This window comes from Thermobia domestica, chromosome 10, assembly GCF_964235325.1.
Source record: "Thermobia domestica chromosome 10, izTheDome1.hap1.1, whole genome shotgun sequence".
NCBI classification, from domain to species: Eukaryota; Metazoa; Arthropoda; class Insecta; order Zygentoma; family Lepismatidae; genus Thermobia; species Thermobia domestica.
Genome location: NC_137463.1, coordinates 83,996,074 through 84,017,695, shown reverse-complemented (window position 1 = coordinate 84,017,695; position 21,622 = coordinate 83,996,074). Strand labels below are relative to the sequence as shown.

General features: G+C 36.8%; 1 protein-coding gene across 1 annotated transcript in view; it reads right to left on the bottom strand.

The window, feature by feature from the left end:
- LOC145661529 (scavenger receptor class B member 1-like) overlaps nt 1-21,622 on the bottom strand; it is a 90,477-nt gene that overhangs the window by 31,863 nt on the left and 36,992 nt on the right. The window contains exons 2-3 of the mRNA XM_081726848.1: nt 14,454-14,545; nt 11,881-12,041 (exon numbers count right to left, since the gene is read on the bottom strand). Coding sequence (XP_081582974.1) covers nt 11,881-12,041; nt 14,454-14,545 — 253 coding nt within the window. The remainder of the gene's footprint in view (nt 1-11,880; nt 12,042-14,453; nt 14,546-21,622) is intronic.

Here is a 21,622-nt window from a genome sequence, read left to right as displayed (position 1 = left end):
CCACCCGTTTCTCCGATATCCCCACACTCTCGACTATTTCACTCACCTTCACTCGCCTGTCATCCAACACGGTGTCATGCACTTTTTCTATTCTTTCCGGTGTGGTTGCGGTTTTCACCCTTCCTACACGTGGATCATTTTCGAGGGATGTGCGACCACGTTTAAATTCAGCTGCCTACATTTTTAAGGTTAACATGGAAGGAGCAGAGTCCCCGTACACTTTTGTCAACTTCGGATGAATTTCCGTAGGGGTTAATCCATCCAAAAGGAAAAATTTGATTATCTCACTATATTAAAGTTTGTCCATTTTCACAACTAACACGCAAGACGTCTAACTGCAAAAATTACTGCACACAAACTACTTGAGAGAACAAGTTGACACTTGTTATACGAACAACTGAAAAGCGCCCCCAGGCAAGAACAATAAAATTTTGCTGATTGGAGCGCCATCTCTGGGTCAGGCCGAGAACTTTTCACCCCGCCCTCGTACAAGCCCAAAACAAAATTTATTATCCTAATTAAGAGTCTGCAAGTATAAATTACAAATTTTATTTCCAATAAAAATACATATTTTCTGAAAAAAAATATGTAATTGATTATTATGAACATTTTTGTAATAAATACATATTTTTAATAATTTTATTTTAAATTTCACAACGCTTTTTTTCTCCCTCTCGAAAGATATTAATATTGGGAAAAGAATAGGCTACATAAATTTATCTATTGTATTTACAAGCAATTTCTCACCTAAAGAAACAGGGTCGTCATAATTTCTGCTTGTTAGCGCTGGGATAACTTGTACCAAACAAAGAGCTTCTGAAGAAACGCTTTGTACTTTGAAGCTAAAACTGAGGGAAGGACGAGTGACCATAGGTGAAGGGATGGTAATCGTAATCACAGCATTATATTTTATATTACTAATGAAGGAGAAGGGTTTCGTTACAGTGCGATATCATTGCCTCACCACCTCGTAATTTGTCAGTCCTGCTGATGCTAGGGCTTCCAGTCCGGCTTCAAAATCCCACCCTAATTTTCACTCTTGTACCAGAAACTTTTTGGTGCCAAACGTTTCTTTCCTTCTTAATATTATCGTGTTTAGGTCTAGATATTTGACACCAGTGCCTTACATACAGAAACAAGTTGTGCGAGTATTGTTAATTAAGTCACTGTCATAAAGTGGTGAAGTTCGTATTTTTGGATCTGTGAGTTAGCAATGCCCAAAGTGAAATCCAGTATGCGTAAACGTACTGGAATTTAAAAACATTTTTACCATCGACGGTAAAATCTTATTTTGTAAACCTTGTTCGAAATGTGTAAGTGCAGATCGACGTTCCCAGGTAGTGCAACACTTGCCAGGTATTAAAATATTGCTGCTGCGTCACGTGTTTCATCGCGACAAGCACTCATCGGAGAACCTATTGTACCATCTTCCAGCGTCACAACAAATACGCAGTACTATTTAGATTTATGTAAAGCGTTCGTTTCTGCTGACATACCCCTATATAAGATAAGGATTTTGAAGCCACCAAATATACGAACTTCAGTCCTCCAGATGGGTCAACACTTCGGCAAAACTATCTATCTAAGTGCTATGAAGAAAGATTAACACACATCAGGTCCGTATGTGAAAACGAAATCCTATGGGTGAGCATTGATGAAATTAGTGGTTCTTTTAGTGTTAGAAAAGTGGAAAATGTTATAGTAGGCGTACTAAATAATGATAAATAATTTCCAAACGACATTTCTTGCTAGCTCCTAAAGAAATTGCAGGGCTGTTCAATGAATCTTAGCGCACTTTTTTGGTGGCCAAATAGTGTGAAATATGACAATAGTTTGCTTTTTCTGACTGATGGTGCTTTTTATATGAGGAAAGCTGATGAAGCTCGTTCTGTATGCTACCCTAATATAATTTACGTGACGTATGTTGTACACGCCCTACATCGATTGTGTGAAAAAAAAATCTGATCCTTTATCCTAAAGTGGACAAGTTAGTATCAAATGTGATTTTTTTTCTCGTAAAATCACCAACTAGAATTGAACTTTTCAAAGAAAAAGAATCCCGATCTTATACTTCCTCCAACACCTGTAATCACTCGGTGGAGTAAATGGCTTAATGTAGTACTATATTATACGGAGAATTTTGAAGCATTTGTATCTGTAGTAACTAAACTAAACCCAGACGATGATTCATCCATTGAAATTGTTCAAAATTTAGTAAGTGATAGTGGTATGAAATGTGACTTGTTTTCAGATCTCCCAATTTCGGTTTCTTGATTCACTCTATAAAGAAACTAGTAACTACGGAAGATTTATTGAGTACTTCGGTTAAAGAAGTACACTGCGTTGAAAGAAAGTTGAATGTTCTTTCTGCTTCGAAATCTGAAGTTCTAAGAAAAAAAAACAAGGATTTGTTTGAGAAAAAACATTAGCAATAAAACCCTATATGAAATATCTGAGATGTTGGAAGGTCAAAATACAAGTGTAGTTGATGGCGTGAATATACGGGAAATTCCCCTTTTCAAATACGCGAGGTTAACATCGTGTGATGTAGAATGTTCCTTTTATCAACGTAAGACATTATTTCATGACGATAAGCATTGCTTTACGATGGACAATTTGGAAGAAATGTTATTTATTCACTGCAGTGCCCATGGAATTTCAACATCTCGTGAATAGGAGCTATTGATGAGTACCAGTATTTATTTTTCTTATGTTGGGCGTTTTCCTATACTTGTTATTTTTTAATTTTTTAAAAATTTTTAGCAAATATTTTCCCTTTTTAGCACATAAAAATATTTTACAGTTTTTTAGCACATAAAAATAGGGCTCTAGTCTAGTCCGGGCCATCCAGGCCAAAAACTAGTTCCTCAGGCTCGGTCTGACTTGGTAACTCGGGCAAACCCAGTGACGACCCACTGACCAAGACACATCCGGTGACTCAGATAGACTCAAAGACCTAAACAGAGTCAGTGACTCAGACACACCCAGTGACCAGAACAGACCCGGTTACTTAGATAGACACGAAGTTCTAGACAAACCCAGTGATCCAGACAAACTCAAAGATCCAGATAGACTCAGTGACCGGGACAGACCTGGTGAATCAGATAGGCCCGAAGATCTAGATAAACCCAGTGAGCTAGACATATTCAGAGATCCAGATAGACCCAGCGACCGGGACAAACCCAGTAACTCAGAGACCCGAAGATCAAGACAGACACAGTGACCCAAACAGACCCAGTAACGGGGACAGGCCTGGTGACTCAGATAGAGCCGAAGATCTAGACAGACTCAGAGACCCAGGGAGACTCAGTGACCGGGACAAACCCAGCGACTCAGAACTAGACCTGAAGAACTAGACAGATCCAGTGACTTAGACAGACTCAGAGGCCAAAATAAATCCAGAATCCGGGACAGAACCGGGAGCAACATAATATCTGCTATGCAGCATTACTGAAGAATTTCATTGAGTATTAATGATGTTCACTAATAAAGCTTCAGTATTCATTTGTTTGATTCCTTATGACATTTCTTAATTAGGTGCCATATTTTGGATATTTCAGATATAATTTCATGTTTATTCGTCTTCTCAAACTAAAAAAGATAATAATACAGTAGTTTTTGAAATAGACCACACAATAAGATTGAGCAAAATAGTATTTGGGCTAAGCGGTATCTTTTCTATTTAAACTAGTTTTACAAGTTCTTTTAATTAAACTTTGATGAGCCTTCGTAAGAGCTTACTTTCTTTAAGAGTTTTACGTATTTATACTCTGATAAATCTTGCAGTTATCTCTTAGTGCAACACATTGATAGGCATAGACGCGCACAACGAGTGGGAAAAAAATTGTAGTTTTAACGAAAAGATAGAGAAGGAGGAGAGAATTGTATTTGTTACAATTACATTAGAAGCCTAGCACATACTCCCCATGTGTATGACGATGTTTCGTCGTCTTATGGTCATGGCTCTGTCTGGGTTACTCTGGGTCATGGGTCTGTCCTGTTCAAACCGAGTCACTCTGGGTCATGTGCCTATAAGGGCTAAATGAGGTCACTCTAGGTAACGAGTCTGTCTGGGTCACCAGGTCTAGTAGGTCATGTGTCTATTCAGGTCAAACCGAACCACTCTGGATCTGTCCGAGTCAAAGGGGATCACTGTGGATCACAATTTTTTCTGGATCACCATGTCTGGTAGGTCATGTATCTAATTGCCTCCACGTCAGAGATACAAACTCATGTAAGGTTCAGTGACATATCCATCACTAAACCTAATTTACGATTTGCCATTTACTCATACTGTGGCAAAAAAAATCTCCGTAAATCACCTACATGATAACTCTACCTGAATCAACGCAAACCGAAGCAAAGTTTCGTTGATAGCTGAAGAAAAGCAAAGTTACCTTTTCTGAAAAAAAAACATATATGTGTATATATGTGTACAATATGAATGTATATATTTGTTTTTTCACTAAATTACAATGACAATGCTAAAAACAATGTTCATACTAGTGGACTGTAAGGCTTGATTCGTACACCACATGAATGCAACCCAATATAAATTCACTGTATTTAATGATTACAACTTCAGTTTGCACAGAAAAATAATACACGAGAATAAACATGTTCACAAGGTCTTTAGTTGTAAATGATTGTAATTCGATGGCTTACTGCTTGTGCTATATTGTATGATGTTCGACCATGATATATGGTCCACCAAAACTGCATGTTCTTGCTGCCTCACTCACACACACTTCACCAAACAATAGAAAAGCTTTAAGCAACTTGAACATTGTTGCCAGCTAAAGGCACACACACTGTTAAACACACAAATAATCCCAAACATACTCCCCCCTGTTGATCAGCTAAGGTCTGACCAAATAAAACAAAATGATACATATAAAAAACGAAACAAACACAAAACTTGAAGAACTGTACTTATTTTTAGATTATTCAAATCTCAATTCTAATCCTTGCTATATGGTAATGCAACTAGTTTGTTGATGGAATGTTTATATGTTCCAGTTGTAGTACGAACCGTCACTACACGAACCAAGAAATCCTTTCCTGGGAACACTTTTTCAATGATGCCCAATTTCCACTGCAATGCAGGAATGTTGTCTTCAATCAGCAAAACAACATCTCCGACCTTGAGATTGTGTTGCGGTGAAGTTGTCTTAGAGCGTTGTTGAAGACCATGTAAATAATCTCGGGACCATCTCTTCCAAATGTGTTGTTTTAGTTGTTGTATCTTCTGCCAACGAGATAAGCGGTTGTGTGGTAGATCGGTGAGGTTAGGCTCTGGTAAAGCTGTAAGTGCTTCTCCAATTAAAAAATGTCCAGGGGTGAGAACACTGATGTCGTTAGGCTCACTTGATAGCACTGTAAGTGGTCGAGAGTTGAGACAGGCCTCAATCTGTGTGAGTAATGTTGCAAACTCTACATATGTTAACACTGCACCCTTTGTAATACAAACTAGATGGTATTTCATTGATTTTATACCGGCTTCCCATAGTCCTCCAAAATGCGGCAAATTTGGTGGTATGAAGTGCCACTGAATTCCTTCGGTCGATTAAAATCATGAACTTGAGAACTAAAAGGATCTGATGAAAACAGCTGATACAATTCTTTCAATTCGTTGTCGGTACCAACGAAATTTGTGCCATTGTCGCTGTATATATTGAGACATCTTCCTCGTCTGCCTATGAATCTGCGTAAAGCTGCTATGAATGACTGCGCACTAAGATCTGTTACCAATTCCAGATGTATTGCCTTGATGGATAAACAAACAAATAACGCAACATATGTCTTACGTACAGATCTATTTCTAACTGCTCCTGATTTCATGTAAAACGCTCCAGCGTAGTCCACGCCTACGTTTAGGAATGGTCTGGCTTGCTGCACACGAGCTGCTGGCAACTGTCCCATAAGTTGTTTTGAACCACTGGCCTTTAACTTGAAACATGTGAAGCAATGATGGATCACTTGTTTTACTACCTGTTTGCACCTGATGATCCAATATTTCTGGCGTAATGATGATATTAATAATTGGGGTCCAGCATGAAGTAATCTTAAGTGTTCTGCTTCAACTATAAGTTTTGTTAAGTGTTGATTTGAAGGCAGAACTATTTGATGTTTGGCGTCAAATGGAAGTTGACTATTCTCCAATCTTCCTCCAACTCGGATCATGCCTTCACTATCTAAAAATGGATGTAAATTGTTCAATTTACTTCTTGACGGAACAATGTTTCCATCACGAAGATGCTGTAATTCGCTGTGAAATTCAATTTCTTGTGTCCATTTGATGCAAACATGGAGCGCTGTGTGGAGTTCTTGTACTGAAAGACCTTCTGTTAGTTTGTTTTGCTTGTGTCTGATGTTATGAACAAAACGTCTACAATATGCTATTGTCCTAACTAACCTTGACAATTTTGAGAATCTTGTTATGGTTCCATTGCACCAGTTGTCTAAAGTGACTGTCAATGTTATGGTTCCCTTACTCTCTGGAACTTGATCTGGTTGCAATGAATTCTTACTTGTCACTGACCAATTAGATTCTAAACTAGAAAGCCATTGTGGACCGTGCCACCATAATGAATTGTCCTTTATGGAAACTGCATCTATTCCTCTTGAAATCAAGTCTCCAGGGTTGTCTGAAGAAGTTACATGTTTCCAACAGCTAACGTCAGTTAAGTCTTGAATTTGAGCTACTCTGTTGGCCACGAAAGGTTTCCATTTATTACACGGAGAAGCTAGCCATGCCAACACGATTTGGGAGTCGGTCCATAAATGGACGCTACTTATGTTCAATTTTAAAATTGGTAAAATCTTGTGAACTAATTTTGCCAAAACAACTGCTGCGCATAACTCCAGACGTGGGAGAGTGATTTTCTTGACTGGAGCCACACGTGATCTAGCACATAATAACTTGACTGATATTTCTCCCTGTTGATTGATCGATCGCATATAAATAAAAGCTCCATATGCTCTTTGAGAAGCATCTGAAAAACCATGGATCTGAATCTCCGCTATGTTTCCTTCAACGAGTACATATCTGTCAATTTTAATCTGATTGATTAATGGAAATTGCTTGTACAATTGAGTCCATTTCTTTGCTAATTCCATTGGTACATTGTCGTTCCATTGAACCCTTTGCCACCACAATTCTTGCAAAAATATTTTGTATGAAATGACAACTGGTGAAATTATTCCTAATGGATCGAATATAGTGGCAATGATGGAAGCAATCTGGCGTTTAGTAATGCACTCTTGAACCTTCATTGGTGACGTCTTGCTTTCAACGAGAAAGATATCCTTGTCTGGATGCCATGACAATCCTAATGCCTTGACGCCTTGGCCCTCATGGAACTGGACGCACTTCTCGAAGCTCTGGTGAGATGGATTCCAATAACCTTGGATCATTCAAACTCCATTTCCTAAGTATAAAACCTCCCTTTCCCAGTAACTCTATCAATTGCTTCTGGACCTCTAGAGCTTGCTGTATGTTGCTCATGCCACTACAAACATCATCAATATAGAAATCTCGACGTAATATTTCTGCTGCTACAGGGTAACTGTGTTCTTCTTTGTCTGCTAATTGCTGTAGGCATCTTGTGGCCACAAATGAAGCACATACCGTACCATACGTTAGTGTTTTCAACTCAAAAACTTGAATCGGATCATTTCCAGATCTTCTCCACAATATACGTTGTAATGGCGTGTCTTCTGGATGAACATTTACCATGCGATACATCTTAGCGATATCTGCAGTGAATACTACCGAATGAGTTCTGAAGCGCAAAATGATAGAAAACAAATCTTGCTGTATTGTAGGACCAACTAAGAGAATGTCGTTGAGGCTTTTTCCGCTGTCAGTTTTTGCTGAAGCATCAAACACTACACGGAGGTTTGTTGTAGAGCTTGTGGGCTTAAAAACTGCATGATGTGGCAAATAGTATGCAACGCTGACGTCCTCCTTTTTACTCTCATTTATCCTTACCATGTGACCAAGATCTTCATATTCTTGCATGAATTCCGTATATTTAGCTTCAAAGTCCGGGTGTTGATCGAATCTTCTTTCCAATTGCTTTAATCTAACCAATGCCTGCTGATAAGAATCGCCTAAAACTGTACGGTCTTCAAGCAAAGGCAATCGTACAATGAAACGCCCTGTATGATCTCTTGTTGTATTCTGAACGAAATGTCGCTCACATGCAAGCTCTTCGCTTGATCTAGGTGTAACAGTAATTTCTTCTAGTTCCCAGAATTTATGAAGTTGTTGCTGTAGATCAATGTTTGTCTTCACAAAACATGTTGTTAATGGAATATGGGGGTCACGTTCTTGAGGAATGCGTCCTGCCACGATCCATCCCAATTCTGTCTCCTGCAGTACTGGAAAATCACCTGGCCGTGTTTTGTGTCCTGACTTCATAATGACGTAGAATACTTCCGCACCTAAAAGAATATCTATGTCTCCAGGCGTATTAAAAGTAGGATCTGCTAGAACAGTGTCGTTGGGAATGTTCCTATCGTCATAATTAATTCTTTCTTCCGGTAGTTTACTTGTAATGTGAGGGAGAACTGAACAACTTATATTCAATGAAAATGTGTTAACACATGAATGGACACAAATATCTACAGAGTACTTTGTATTAGATATTGATTGATTTATACCTTGAATTGGAGTATACTGTCTATACCGTTTGATGTTCAATTGTTGCACCAAATTCTCTGTTATGAAATTGGTCTGACTAGCACTGTCTAGCAGTGCGCGACAAGGAACCAAATTTCCCTTGTTATCCCTTACTTTTACTATTGCAGTAGATAACAACACTCTTGCGTTAGGCCTAGTCTTTAATGCACAATATGACACTTGCCCTAAATTTTCACTGGAATCTGAGTTGTTACTACGCTCTTGCACCACGGCACTGCTTACACTTGGAAACCGCACTGATTTGTCCTTTGTTACGTCTACATGCAATAATGTGTTGTGCTTTTTGGAACACTTTTTACAACCTCTCGATTTACAATTCTTCAAAAAATGATTACTTTTCAAACAATTCATGCATAATTTATTTTTACGAATGCACTCTAATTTTTGGCTGTGTCCCGCATTCACGAAAGACGAACAACAATATAAGAGATGCTGGCTATTACAAAATTCACATGCATTTGAAAATGTTGATAAATAAGTCTTTGATGACTGAATACTTTTTGTTTGCTTGTTTTGTACGCTACTACCCTGCTTCACACCATCAATACTAGTTCTCATGTTCTCAAGCACATGACAACGTTTCTCGAGAAACGAAAAGAATTCTGATAAAGCAGGAAAATTAGAATTCGTATTCTGAAGCTCCCATGACTTTCTAGTAGTTGCATCTAATTTTGATACAAAGTGTTGGGTCAAAATTGCGTCTGTGAGGTTTACGTTTCGCTCAAGTGCTTGTAGCGCATTTATATTGTTAGTAGCTGTATTTATAAAAGCGCGAAGTTCACTTACATTTTCTTTATACACTGGCTTGATTTGTAGTATTTCGTAAATGTAAGAAGAAGCAATTAGCTTTTTATTTGAATACCTGTCAACGAGTAATTGCCATGCTACTGAATAATTTGTTTCGGTAATTGGTAAATTTTCAATTAGGTTTAACGCTTCGCCCTTAAGAGAAGTTCGGAGGTACTGAAACTTCTGTGTTGTGGAAATGTCTTTATTCTCGTGAATAAGAGATATAAAAGTGTCCTTATATGATAACCAATGTTTACAGTTCCCGTCAAATGCAGGCAACTGTATGACCGGTAATTTAACTTGTGCGCTACTGCTAGTGCTATTATTAACAGCTGATTCTTTATTTCCATGCTTTAAAACAAGTGCTTGCATTTGAGCCTCTAAAGAAAAATACACATTTTCAATTTCTGCACGAGCGTTTACTGCTTCCGCTTCGGGTTCGATTTGATCAATTTCAATAGTATCTTGCACCTCCTGCAACTTTGACCAGACGTTATTTAGATGTTTTAAGCGTGCATGTATTTCTTCTATATTGCCTTCATTTGGATCAAAGCTCTGAACAAAAGTGTTTATTCTGGTTAACTGGCCTCTGTATGCAGATCTTTGCCTTAAAAGACCCTGGTGTGATTCACTCATGATTAAATGCTACGCAGAAATATGAAGAATAAAAAAAACTACTGACCTAAAGATGATGTTTTTCTTTTTTTTTACCTATGAAATATACTCTAGAATCCTCGTCCTGGTACAACAGCTGTCCGCCTACACAAAATACGTGATTATTGTCCAACGTACTTGATAGCACCACATATAGGCCGACCCAAACACATTTCTCTTCACAACAGCACAGAACAATTCTCAGAAATCTTCGCACTCATCCGGCCCGGAGGACCAAATGTACAATATGAATGTATATATTTGTTTTTTCACTAAATTACAATGACAATGCTAAAAACAATGTTCATACTAGTGGACTGTAAGGCTTGATTCGTACACCACATGAATGCAACCCAATATAAATTCACTGTATTTAATGATTACAACTTCAGTTTGCACAGAAAAATAATACACGAGAATAAACATGTTCACAAGGTCTTTAGTTGTAAATGATTGTAATTCGATGGCTTACTGCTTGTGCTATATTGTATGATGTTCGACCATGATATATGGTCCACCAAAACTGCATGTTCTTGCTGCCTCACTCACACACACTACACCAAACAATAGAAAAGCGTTAAGCAACTTGAACACAGTTGCCACCTAAAGGCACACACACTGTTAAACACACAAATAATCCCAAACAATATGTAAAGCTAGAAAAAGCATAACAATTCTTAAATATGATTGAAGATTTTGCTTCAAGAAAAATATTAAACTCAAACTGTGTAAACCAAATCATTTGATGAATGCTAAATCAGGAAATAGTTTAGCTGGCTTAAGAACCAAGGAATTTAAGATTGAAACATTGATTGATTGATTTTTTCTTTTAGCTTTCTTACAACGTGCTCTTTTCAGTAATTCCGCACAATAGTTTCTAGGGGGGTCCAGTGGCTTCGTGATCTCTTGTTCATGAGACTCGCGCTTACTAATGTCAATAAAGTTCACGCTAGTTTAAACTCTCACTCGATCGAAGTCGGGTTCATTATCCTAGGTGAAACTCACGTTCATTAACCCAATTGGACTCGCTCTCACTATTCTCAATGAGCTCACCCTTCGCTTGTGCTGGCGGTCGATCACTAGCTTCCATGGGGACCGTGTTTCCTCGGGTTCGATCTCTGGTTCGCCATTCACGTACAGGACTTGTCATTATTTATTGAACTCCACGACTATAAAGCCAGAGCATCACTCGAAAGTTTGAATATATCTTGTCCTCGCTATGTAAAGTGTTCGTAACCCTGTTTAATTACGTAAAAGTCAGAAATATGGAACTAAGTATATAAATCATACGCTCAAAATAATTAATTATAATTAATAAATTTAACTGTAAGTCGGTGATGGGAAAATTACGGTTAACGGGCCAGATTTGTCCACCCTAAAAAGTAGTTTTGGCTCGGGACATAAGGGCGCCGATCCCGTGGGGACCGAGGGGGCCCGGGCCCCCCAAAGATCAGGTGTTCCCCCGTATTGTATTTATAAATATACAATATTTGGCATAATTTGAATGCAATTTGTCTTTAAATCCTCATATATATGCCTTCTGCATCTGAATGGGCCCCCCCAAATTTACAAAGAAATCGGTGCCCTTGTCGGGACATTATTCCTAATATGACGAATAAAGACACTGGCTGCCACTGTTGTTTTCAACAAATTATATGATTATTTCTATTTTTTTTTTTTTTTAATTTTCAGTTAATGTATCACTCCATGTATTTATTTAATCTATTTACCTGTAAACGTACGGCCCCACTTCATCAACTCTTAGTTTCTCTCTGCCTTCTTCGAAAGCTTCGACATTGGTGTAATTATAGATGTAAATTGAGAGCTGTGCTTTAACTGGGATGTCTTTCCAATAATTAAAAAACAATCCTCCTTCTCTTAATGGCAGAAGCTGAAAATAAAATAAATCATTAACATCAGTGTGTATCAGTTATACATAATAAAAACAAAGGAAATATAACCTATTAAAACAGAGCTCAGGAAATTTTCTTTTCACCCAGGCCCCAGTTCTGAAAATGAGGGGCTCAAGTAATGCAAATTCAATGGTGTATATGGTCCTGCACATTTTGGTGTCTAATTATAGCTACTACCATAGAAACTACAATGGGAACAATAACGGAATCCAATTCTGAAATTCTACTCCTCTCTTCACGTGGCTGTAACTCAATACCTGAACACGAGTCTTTCCTTCCGACTTACGTGCTAATAATTCGTCAGTCGAGGTTGCTTCAAACCTGTATTTGAATGGGCTATTTGATGACTCACGTTTCGTTGTTAATCTGAAAACTACAAAATTTTGCTAATTGTAAAGTAAAAATACAGACATATATAAAATGAAATAAAGCGATATAATCGGCAATGCTCCTAATTCAACAAAGTTAAATTTGAGTTTAATCCATCCAAGAATGTAAAGGCATAGCTATTGAAAGATAAAGAAAAGGAATAGTAGCGTCAAAGAAAACTAGGTGCAAGATTTCTATTTCTAGCCGCCATGGCGATCTGGCGCCCGAGATTTTTTCGAGCCCTGTATTAAATTATATAAATATATTTAGTTAATTAAATAGTACTATCTGAATCAGCGCACTCTACAGGGCGCATCATTCACATTTGAGCATTAATTTCCTTGTCATTCCTCACAACATTTGCATTTAAAAGAAAAAAAGTTCATACATGGATGCACGTGTATGAGTTATGGATATATCAAAGAAATAGAATTTTTAAGTGTACAAGGGTACTTTTTTTGTAATGCCATCAATTACAAGAGCTTTTATAAGGACATTTTTCTGTTGAATGAAACCATGGCTTTAAATTCTTCAATGACATCTTCAATATCTATGCTCACTGAAATCGACTTTTCAGCAAAAGGCAACATTATAAAGTGGAGTCTCTGTTGAAGCATAATCAATCTTAGTTTGGACTTGACATAATTCATCTTGCAGAAACTCCGTTCGCATGATCAACTAGTAACCGGAATCACTGAAAACTTTGTCATCAATCTGTAGAAATTCACGTACACCCTTTGTCTTCCAGATTCTTGCAACCACTTTAGCCATTCAAAAACTGTAGATGCAGGATTGTTCAAGAGCCTTACTCTGCACTATTGTGTCTTAAGATCTCAAAAATAATCCCTAAATTAAAAAAAAATAGAAAAAAACTGTATGATAGCAAGTAACTTATGAGAGACTTAAAAAGTCATTCTAATATATCCAAACATAGGAAACAATAAATATACAAAATAGAAAGGATTATTGTAGGAAATCTGAAAATCGAAGTTAATGTAGATGCAGCTGCACCCACTGCACCCAGTATGGCGCCGCCTATGATGACACATATTCTTAATAGTGACGTATACTTCTAAGAGTGACACACATACTGGTAACAATGAGACTTATACTCTTAACAGTGACACATACTTCTAACAGTGACAGCTATACTCCTAACAGTGACACATACTTCTAACAATGACACACTTACTCCTAACAGTGACAGCTATACTCCTAACAGTGACACATACTTCTTACAGTGACACATACTTCTAACAGTGACAGTTATACTCCTAACAGTGACACGTACTTCTAACAGTGACACATACTTCTAACAGTGACATCTATACTCCTAACAGTGACACATACTTCTAACAGTGACACACTTACTCCTAACAGTGACAATTAAACTCTTAACAGTGACACACAAACTTCTACCAGTGATACACATATTCCTAACAGTGACGCACACGGTAACAATACTTCTAATTTTCGATATGAACGGAGTTAATATTGTATGACAACAATTTGCCTTACATTTTTATGACAAACCTAAGTGTACAACTCAGATACGTCAGTTAGGAACTGGGTATTTATACATTTATCAAATAAGTACGTATATTAATCTTGAAAAGACTTATTGGATTGAAACATACATTGTACAGATTAAGAATACGAGGTTAAATTTGTGAAAGAGTTAAACTTACATTTCTTGGTGGAAACTGGTGGAAACACTATTCTAATGACTGACAGTTTTTTTTTTCTGCTGGTGATTGCACACATACCTAACTTGGCACAGGAAAGTTTAGGGCAGTCAATTGTTTAAGAATTAAAATTATTTCATTAATTATATTCTAACACCTTCTGGACTCTTTATTTACTTGGCGCCTGCTGACAAACCTCGTAAAATATAAAATATGAATAATGTATAGTACAAGTCTATGGTTACGCCTCCGTAAATTTTTTCTTAGACAACATCCCCAGTATCTTTTATCAATGATAATGCTAGTGTAATGAAAGAAATATATGACTATATTTACCAGAAGAAGAAGATCATCCACGAGAGAAGTAGTGCACACCACAAAGACTCCAATGGTACTCAGCACACAGATGAATGCAATAAATAAAAGTCCTGAAAAAAACACCAAACTAAAAAATCAGCTGTTATAATAATTTATTGCAATAAACTGATTAGTTATCTCATTGAAATATACGCACTTAAAATGTACCGTAGGAACAGTAGAATAAAGTTGAAACAATTTAATATCTTTGTTAGCATTCTCAATTATTTTGCTTTCATAAATAATGAAACATCTCTTAACAAAAATCTCCATAATACGGATACTTATTATTTCTCCCAGCAAACAGGTATGAATTACGTGGTTAGTCCCAGAAGTACCCGATCAACATATAGATGACGATTGTTGTTTGAAAACCATTACTATGGTCGAAACCAACCTTATAAAGCTTAAGGTTGAAGACGTCACGTTCTTTAAAGTTTCTTTGGCAATCGCAATTAATGAACGTTCTCAGTGAATTTGTAAACATGGTCAAAAATGGGTCAGCATTATGTGATACAATAATTTCATTTGAAAGGACTCAGCCCAACCAATATCAAAGCCGAGCTAGATTCTACTCTGGCAGAATCTGCTCTTTTAAATTTAGAACAGTAAAATATTAGATGGCAGAGTTAAAACGGGGCAGTAGATCTCCAAAGACGAACATCGCAGTGGTCAACCAAATGAGGTGACCAAGCCAAATATGGTGAAGAAAATCCACAAAATGATATTGGATGACCATCGACTGAAAGTGCGCAAGCTAGCAGATATGGTAGGTATTTTAAAAGATGCTGTGCATCACACATTCTTTGGACATAAGAAAGCAATGTGCAACATGGGTACCACATTTGCTTTGCAATGAAACACAGCCAGCGTCGTGAAAATATTTCAATCGAGTGTTTGGCGTTGTTTCACAGCAATAAAGCCGAATTTTTACAGCGATTTATAACCATGGATAAAACATGGGTCTGTCACTTCGCATCTGAGACGAATAGACAAAGCAGCGGGCTGAAAGGGAAGAATCGACCCCAAAGAAGGCGAAGACACTTCCATCTGGTATCAAGATCATGGCGTCAGTTTTTTTGGGATGCGCGTGGTATAATTTTCATTAATTGAACAATATTTTAGTTATACAGAAATTAAAGTTTAAGAATCAGTGGTAATTTTAGGCTATATTTAATTAATTATACTATATAGACTCAGTGGCAGATCCGGGGAGGGCGGTAGGGGCCACAGTTCCCCCCAAAAAGGCTACCTTTTTTCTAATTTTACTTGATTTGGTGACACACAGAAATACGTCCCCCTGCTTCTTCTTTTCAAAATTAGTTTGCATATTATTTGCTCTATTCAATTATGTGTGCAGATATATCTTGATATAAAATAAATGAAAGAAATAAATAAAAAGTGTTCACGTACTTTTCTTGGCCTATTCGAATATTGCATGTTAAGCTTGTATATTACAATTACCTAATTATTATAGCTTATATATGAGTCACCAACAAATATACAACAAAAATCATGTATATCATTTGTCATCTTTTTGTTCATATATATGAGATGTTAATGAACTATACCGACAAACTATGAGAGGTGATTCTTCACATCAAAATAAAAAAAAATGTTCATGTGGATCAATGGGGAAAAAGAGCATAATTTCAGAGCTACATCAATCCAAAGGTATGGAAAAGAACTTCATTGCAACATGCATGATTTCGAACACGAGAAACTAACTGGAGTCGCTGTCTATGACACTTCCGAATCCCAGCGACTATCACGTATTGCCTGCTATGAGGTTTTATATCTCCTGTCTACTTTGGACCTACAGTACTTTTAATTCAAAACATATCTGAGAATTCTGTTCAGAGCATGTCTGTGAATTATAGCGTGGGTAGAAAATTTCATGCGGTAATATTGCACATTGTTGGAATAGGCGTTTAGTTTGTGTGACTTCCTTTAAGCTGATATGAACCGCTTTCTTGTGTTCAAAATAACGGTATTGAAATGTAGGTTTTCCACGCTTTAGGAAGGCCCTAGCTCTGAAACTATGCACCCCGGGTGCGGATAAGGGAGATTTTCCCTCCGAATCACATTTTAACCCCGGAAAGAAATCAACTGAAGTATCCCCGCCGGAGACGCTCGTTCCCCCCCCCCCAAACTATGCGTAGTATAATATCAAATTTTACTGGTTTTTATCATTTCTTTAAGAATAATCTGCTGGTTGTGTGGAAGATCTCAATATGTGCAGAAAAATTAACATATGATTGTGATCGTGGGTATCGCTCGGAAAGCTACGGGTACAAGAGTAAGAACAACATTTAAACACATTCAGAAAGGTTAGGTGTGGTGTGTACATGTAACATAATATATACATAGTTATTGTCGGTAGATTTATTGAATTAATCATAATTATGTGTGTAGGGGAGGGCACGGGCGTTTCTGGCGGGGGAACAGGGGGACGTGTCCCCCCATTATTATGTTGAGGAGATGAAATTGACCAATGCTGATCTATATGGGGAAAGTACAGAGAGGTAGAATAAATGAATTTATATGTGTTGTTATAGACTATATTAGGTATAACATAATGTTGATATTCCCCTTAAGAAAAGCGGATATGTAGCTTATTTATCACACCTCTCTTACTAATTATCAGAAAGTTTAGTGTGGGTCCTATATAACAAATGAATACACGCTGGATTTTTCCGTTCGCCTGCAAATTTACATACCTACACAGGTCCGTCACTGTGTTCAAAATAAAAACAACTCTCATCACTGAATATGATAATATTTCATTTGCCTTGCTACTACTGTCTCTCCCGATATATATCACAGAACATAAAATTTCAGTAAGTGACTCGAATACAGTAAAGTTGTAATATTGCAAATGATATAGGATGACGAAATGGGAAGAGGTGATTTTTTTTTAAATCTCCCACTAGCAGTTTACGAGTACTATCTAGAAGAGTATCGAATAAGAAGTATGATTGGGAAACATATTGATTATAGCAGGTAGAAGGATTAATCATGAAATGGTCGTTACCGCAGAATATAAATCGAAAATTAACATGATGCCAGGGAACATAAGGAAATACTCTCAAAATAATATCAGATGAAAATAAATATGGAAAAGATTAAAGCAGTAATGGGTAGATAATTGAGGCTGTATTACACGGCTGAGCAAGGCAGTAGTTTAGGCACCTATTACAATACCTACATAGTATTATTAATGTAATTATAAAATGTACACTTTAAATAGAAACGGCGGGGGAAATGGTGAAAAATTCTTAAGATGATTGTGATGAAAACTGTGTGGTTCACTGAATGAAGAGTTACAGAAAGGACTGGGATGAAGAGTATTGCATTGTCAGAAGCAGAGACGTTGCATTACGAGAAGACAGCACAAAATACTCGAGTTCTGAAAATTTGTACTTATAATTGAACGTAACATTTGGAACAATAAACCAATGAGGTACACTCATGTCCAAAATTATTGTCGCATGTCTATAAATTTGTTGTTGTAGAATATAATTTGACGAGTTCGCCCGGTATTTCTTACAATGTTAGTATGTGTATAATCGACAAAGACATGTATGTGGCAAATTTCATGTCAAAAGAGCAGTAAATAAGAACAATAAATCGAAAATAAAACTTTCTTGTCCATTTAGCAACATTTTGTTTGACTTATTCTAATTTTCGTATTTATAATTCTTTTCCAATTACATTTACTGCAAATATACATTTCCCGATTATACACATAATATCAGTATTAAAAGTACCCTGCAAAATCATTATCAAATTATATTCTTACAAGAAGACAGTTATAGATATGCGACAATCATTTTGGACATGAGTGTACATTGGGAATAATTGGTAAAAAGAATATAGGATAAATGGAAGTAATTAAGAAGGTATTAAGACATTGTTGGAGAATAAATTATATTCCGAATGACATGTAGGAGGTATGGTAAAAGAAAAGAAGAACGGTAGAGAAAGAATAAATGAATGGATAGTATTCAGAGTATAATTCCTGTGTGAAGGCAAAGGAGTTACCTAAAAACCATATTGTATGTAAAGTTACATTTGTAGTAGTAATGGAAGAAAATTATGGTGAATGGGCGAGTTAAGTGATTTGATCATCACTACACTAAACCTAAGTGCAGGGATCAAAAACTCACATTTTGGGCTCCAAGCAAATTGTCTGGTACTTACAGAAAGCATAGGGTGGTGGATATTCCACTTTACTTTCATCCAAGTAAGTTTCCCTCCTTTACTTATCTTTGATCTATTTGAACTTGAAAGTTCCCCCTTTCAGAAACTTAAAAAAATATAAGTCTCCATTTCATTATAATATTTATAAGTCAAGGTAAAATATAATCATTGTAAGTTCCACATGCAGCTCACGACTTTGGAACCCATCGGAAACAAATGAACAACAAATACTGGCGGAAATATGTCGTGCTTACCTATCGATTATATTGTTAAATGTAGTATAATGATCCAGTTAGCTCATAATAAAGTAAATGATCATTTACTCATAATTTTGACGTAAATTCAGTTAGGGTTTAGTAGCATTCTAGTCGTCCTCGTCGTCCCCAATTTTAACTTGCCAGACATGCCCTTGGTGCAGGGTAAGGCATTATTGTTTAATTTTCAATTATTGCACCTTCAGACTGTAAGTCCTGTTGGCCAATTTTATCCCCCCCAATATAAATTATCTAATTCGCACACTGCTATGCACTTTTCCCCACAGTTATATATATATATATATATATATATATATATATATATATATATATATATTACTGTGGCGTATTTAGGGGGCTTCCGGGCTTAAGCTCCCTCGAAATCTTACTTACTATCAGTGGCGTATTTAGGGGGGTGGCTTCCGGGCTTAAGCCCCTCCCGAAATCTTACTTACTATAGTAAAGTATATGAAATATCTTGCAGAAAGTACACATTTTCAGGCAAAGCCCCCCCCGAAAGTTAACAAAGCCCTCCCCGAAACAAAATCGTAAATACGCCACTGCTTACTATAGTAAAGTATATGAAATATCTTGCTGAATTTTCACATTTTCAAGCAAAGCCCCCAGGTATATATTTGGACAGACCTGTTACAATTTGTCAGTATAGTTCATTAACACCTTGTATATCTTTTCCCCCTTCCGAGCAATTTTTCTGGATTCGCTAGTGTTCAGACTGTCGTATTCATAGTGCTACAATGAAGACCTTAATGGCAGCATATTTTAGCATCAGTTTTATCTTGGTAAGTGGCGTGGTCTCGTTGGTAACGTTATTTTTTATGTTTACAAATTACAAATTACAAATGAGGTTTTGCTACGCACGTATATCATTTTGTTACGCTCAAAAAGTTCTATCAATTTGAATATGTCCCACCTTCAGACATTTGTTTTTTGTTAAACGCTAACAATATTGTACTAATTCCTAACCGTAAACATAGATGGCAGCATGTAAGACATTTGCCTCTTTCTTGTGCAATATAGATTTATACAAAGGCAGAAATGTAAATCACAAACCAATGAATGTACGACAGTTACAACTTACAACAATTGCGGCCTCTTTGTGTTTTGCATGTTGCATAAAAACGTCGTCTTTTTATGTTCAATGGCTCAACAGAAAAATATACAGGGTGTTTCAAAACAACACCAATAAAGTTTGGGAGGTGACTCCTAATACCAAGATAAGACAAAAAGTATGGAGTAACCTGGGTGCACAAATGCTTCCTTCTGAAATATAGGCTGCCGGAAACATGAAAAGAATAAACTTTAAAGGCCCATAGCTCCAATACTATGCTACTTACCGTAGTCGAGTCAAGATTTTACTTAGGAAGTAATATGTGCGCTATCCAAAAATACGTGTTTCTGAATTCTAAGGTACTTACGCAACAATTTTTATAGAGGGAGTTTGGCTAAGGGTATATAATTTGAAGTACTCACCAAGTTCTTCTATAAAAATCGTTACGGAAGTACCGCAGGATTCTGAAACTTGGATATGTGGTTAGGTCATAACTACTTCCTAAATGAAATCTTAACCCGACTACGATAGGTCCCATAGTTTTGGAGCTATGGACCTTTAACATTCATTTTTTTTTTCATGTTTTCGGCAGCCTATAACTCCGAAAGTAATAGTGATGCGCAAATGCAAGACCAAGACCAAGACCACCCAGGTGGTCTTGGTATTGCACATCCAATCTTGGTCTTGGTCTTGCACACCCAGTCTTGATCTTGCTCTTGGTCTTGCTTGCAAAAGTCTTGCAAGTCTTGCTTTTAAGAGATCTTATGCTTTGCATAGGTAAATTTTTCTCTGGATAAAAGGAATAATAAATTCTACAATGTGCCAATAGTAACAGAAATGCAGTTATGTTTCTAAGTGTAGTATAGTTTACCAATGGCATATTTACGATTTTGTTCCGGGGGAGAGAACTTTGCTAACTTTTATTCCTGGAAATGTAAAAATTAGCCCCCCTTACATACGCCACTGTAGTTTAGCTTCGTGTAAGTATGATGATAGTTTACAACATAGGCGATAATCAACATAGGCGATAATCTTTATTTTTTTTAATGGGTACCCACGCTTCACTACTTCTAAGATTAATCACAACGTTTCGTAATCTTTTTATTTTTTTTTAACAGATCCAATACTTCACTGTTTTCCAAACTGGGGAGGCTACCCCTGAGACACATGAAAGAAAGTCAAGACAGCACAGATTATTGAAATACAATGAATTGCAAAATTATTTTTACATTCTAAAGGCATCAGATTTTTTCTTTTTTCAACCACGATTTTTCAACCTTGTATTGAACAAACTTCCAATTAAATATTAAGATTTTGTTTTACTGATTCCAATATGTACTCTATGGGGCAGAAACATGTGCATTACGGAAAGGCGATGAAAAAAAAAATGCAGGCTTTCGAAACGTGGGCATGGGGAAAAAGAATACAATTAGCAGCGTTGAACAGAAAACGAATAAGAAGGTGTTAGAAATAGTAGCAGTAGGGGATAAATGAAGAATTTTAGATTTAATTAAGAGCAGGGAAAGATAATGGTTGGGACATTGGCTGAGGAGGAACTTTATTATGAGGAACATGCTAGAGAATATGGTGGAAGGAAAAAGAGGGAGAGGGTAAAGGAGACT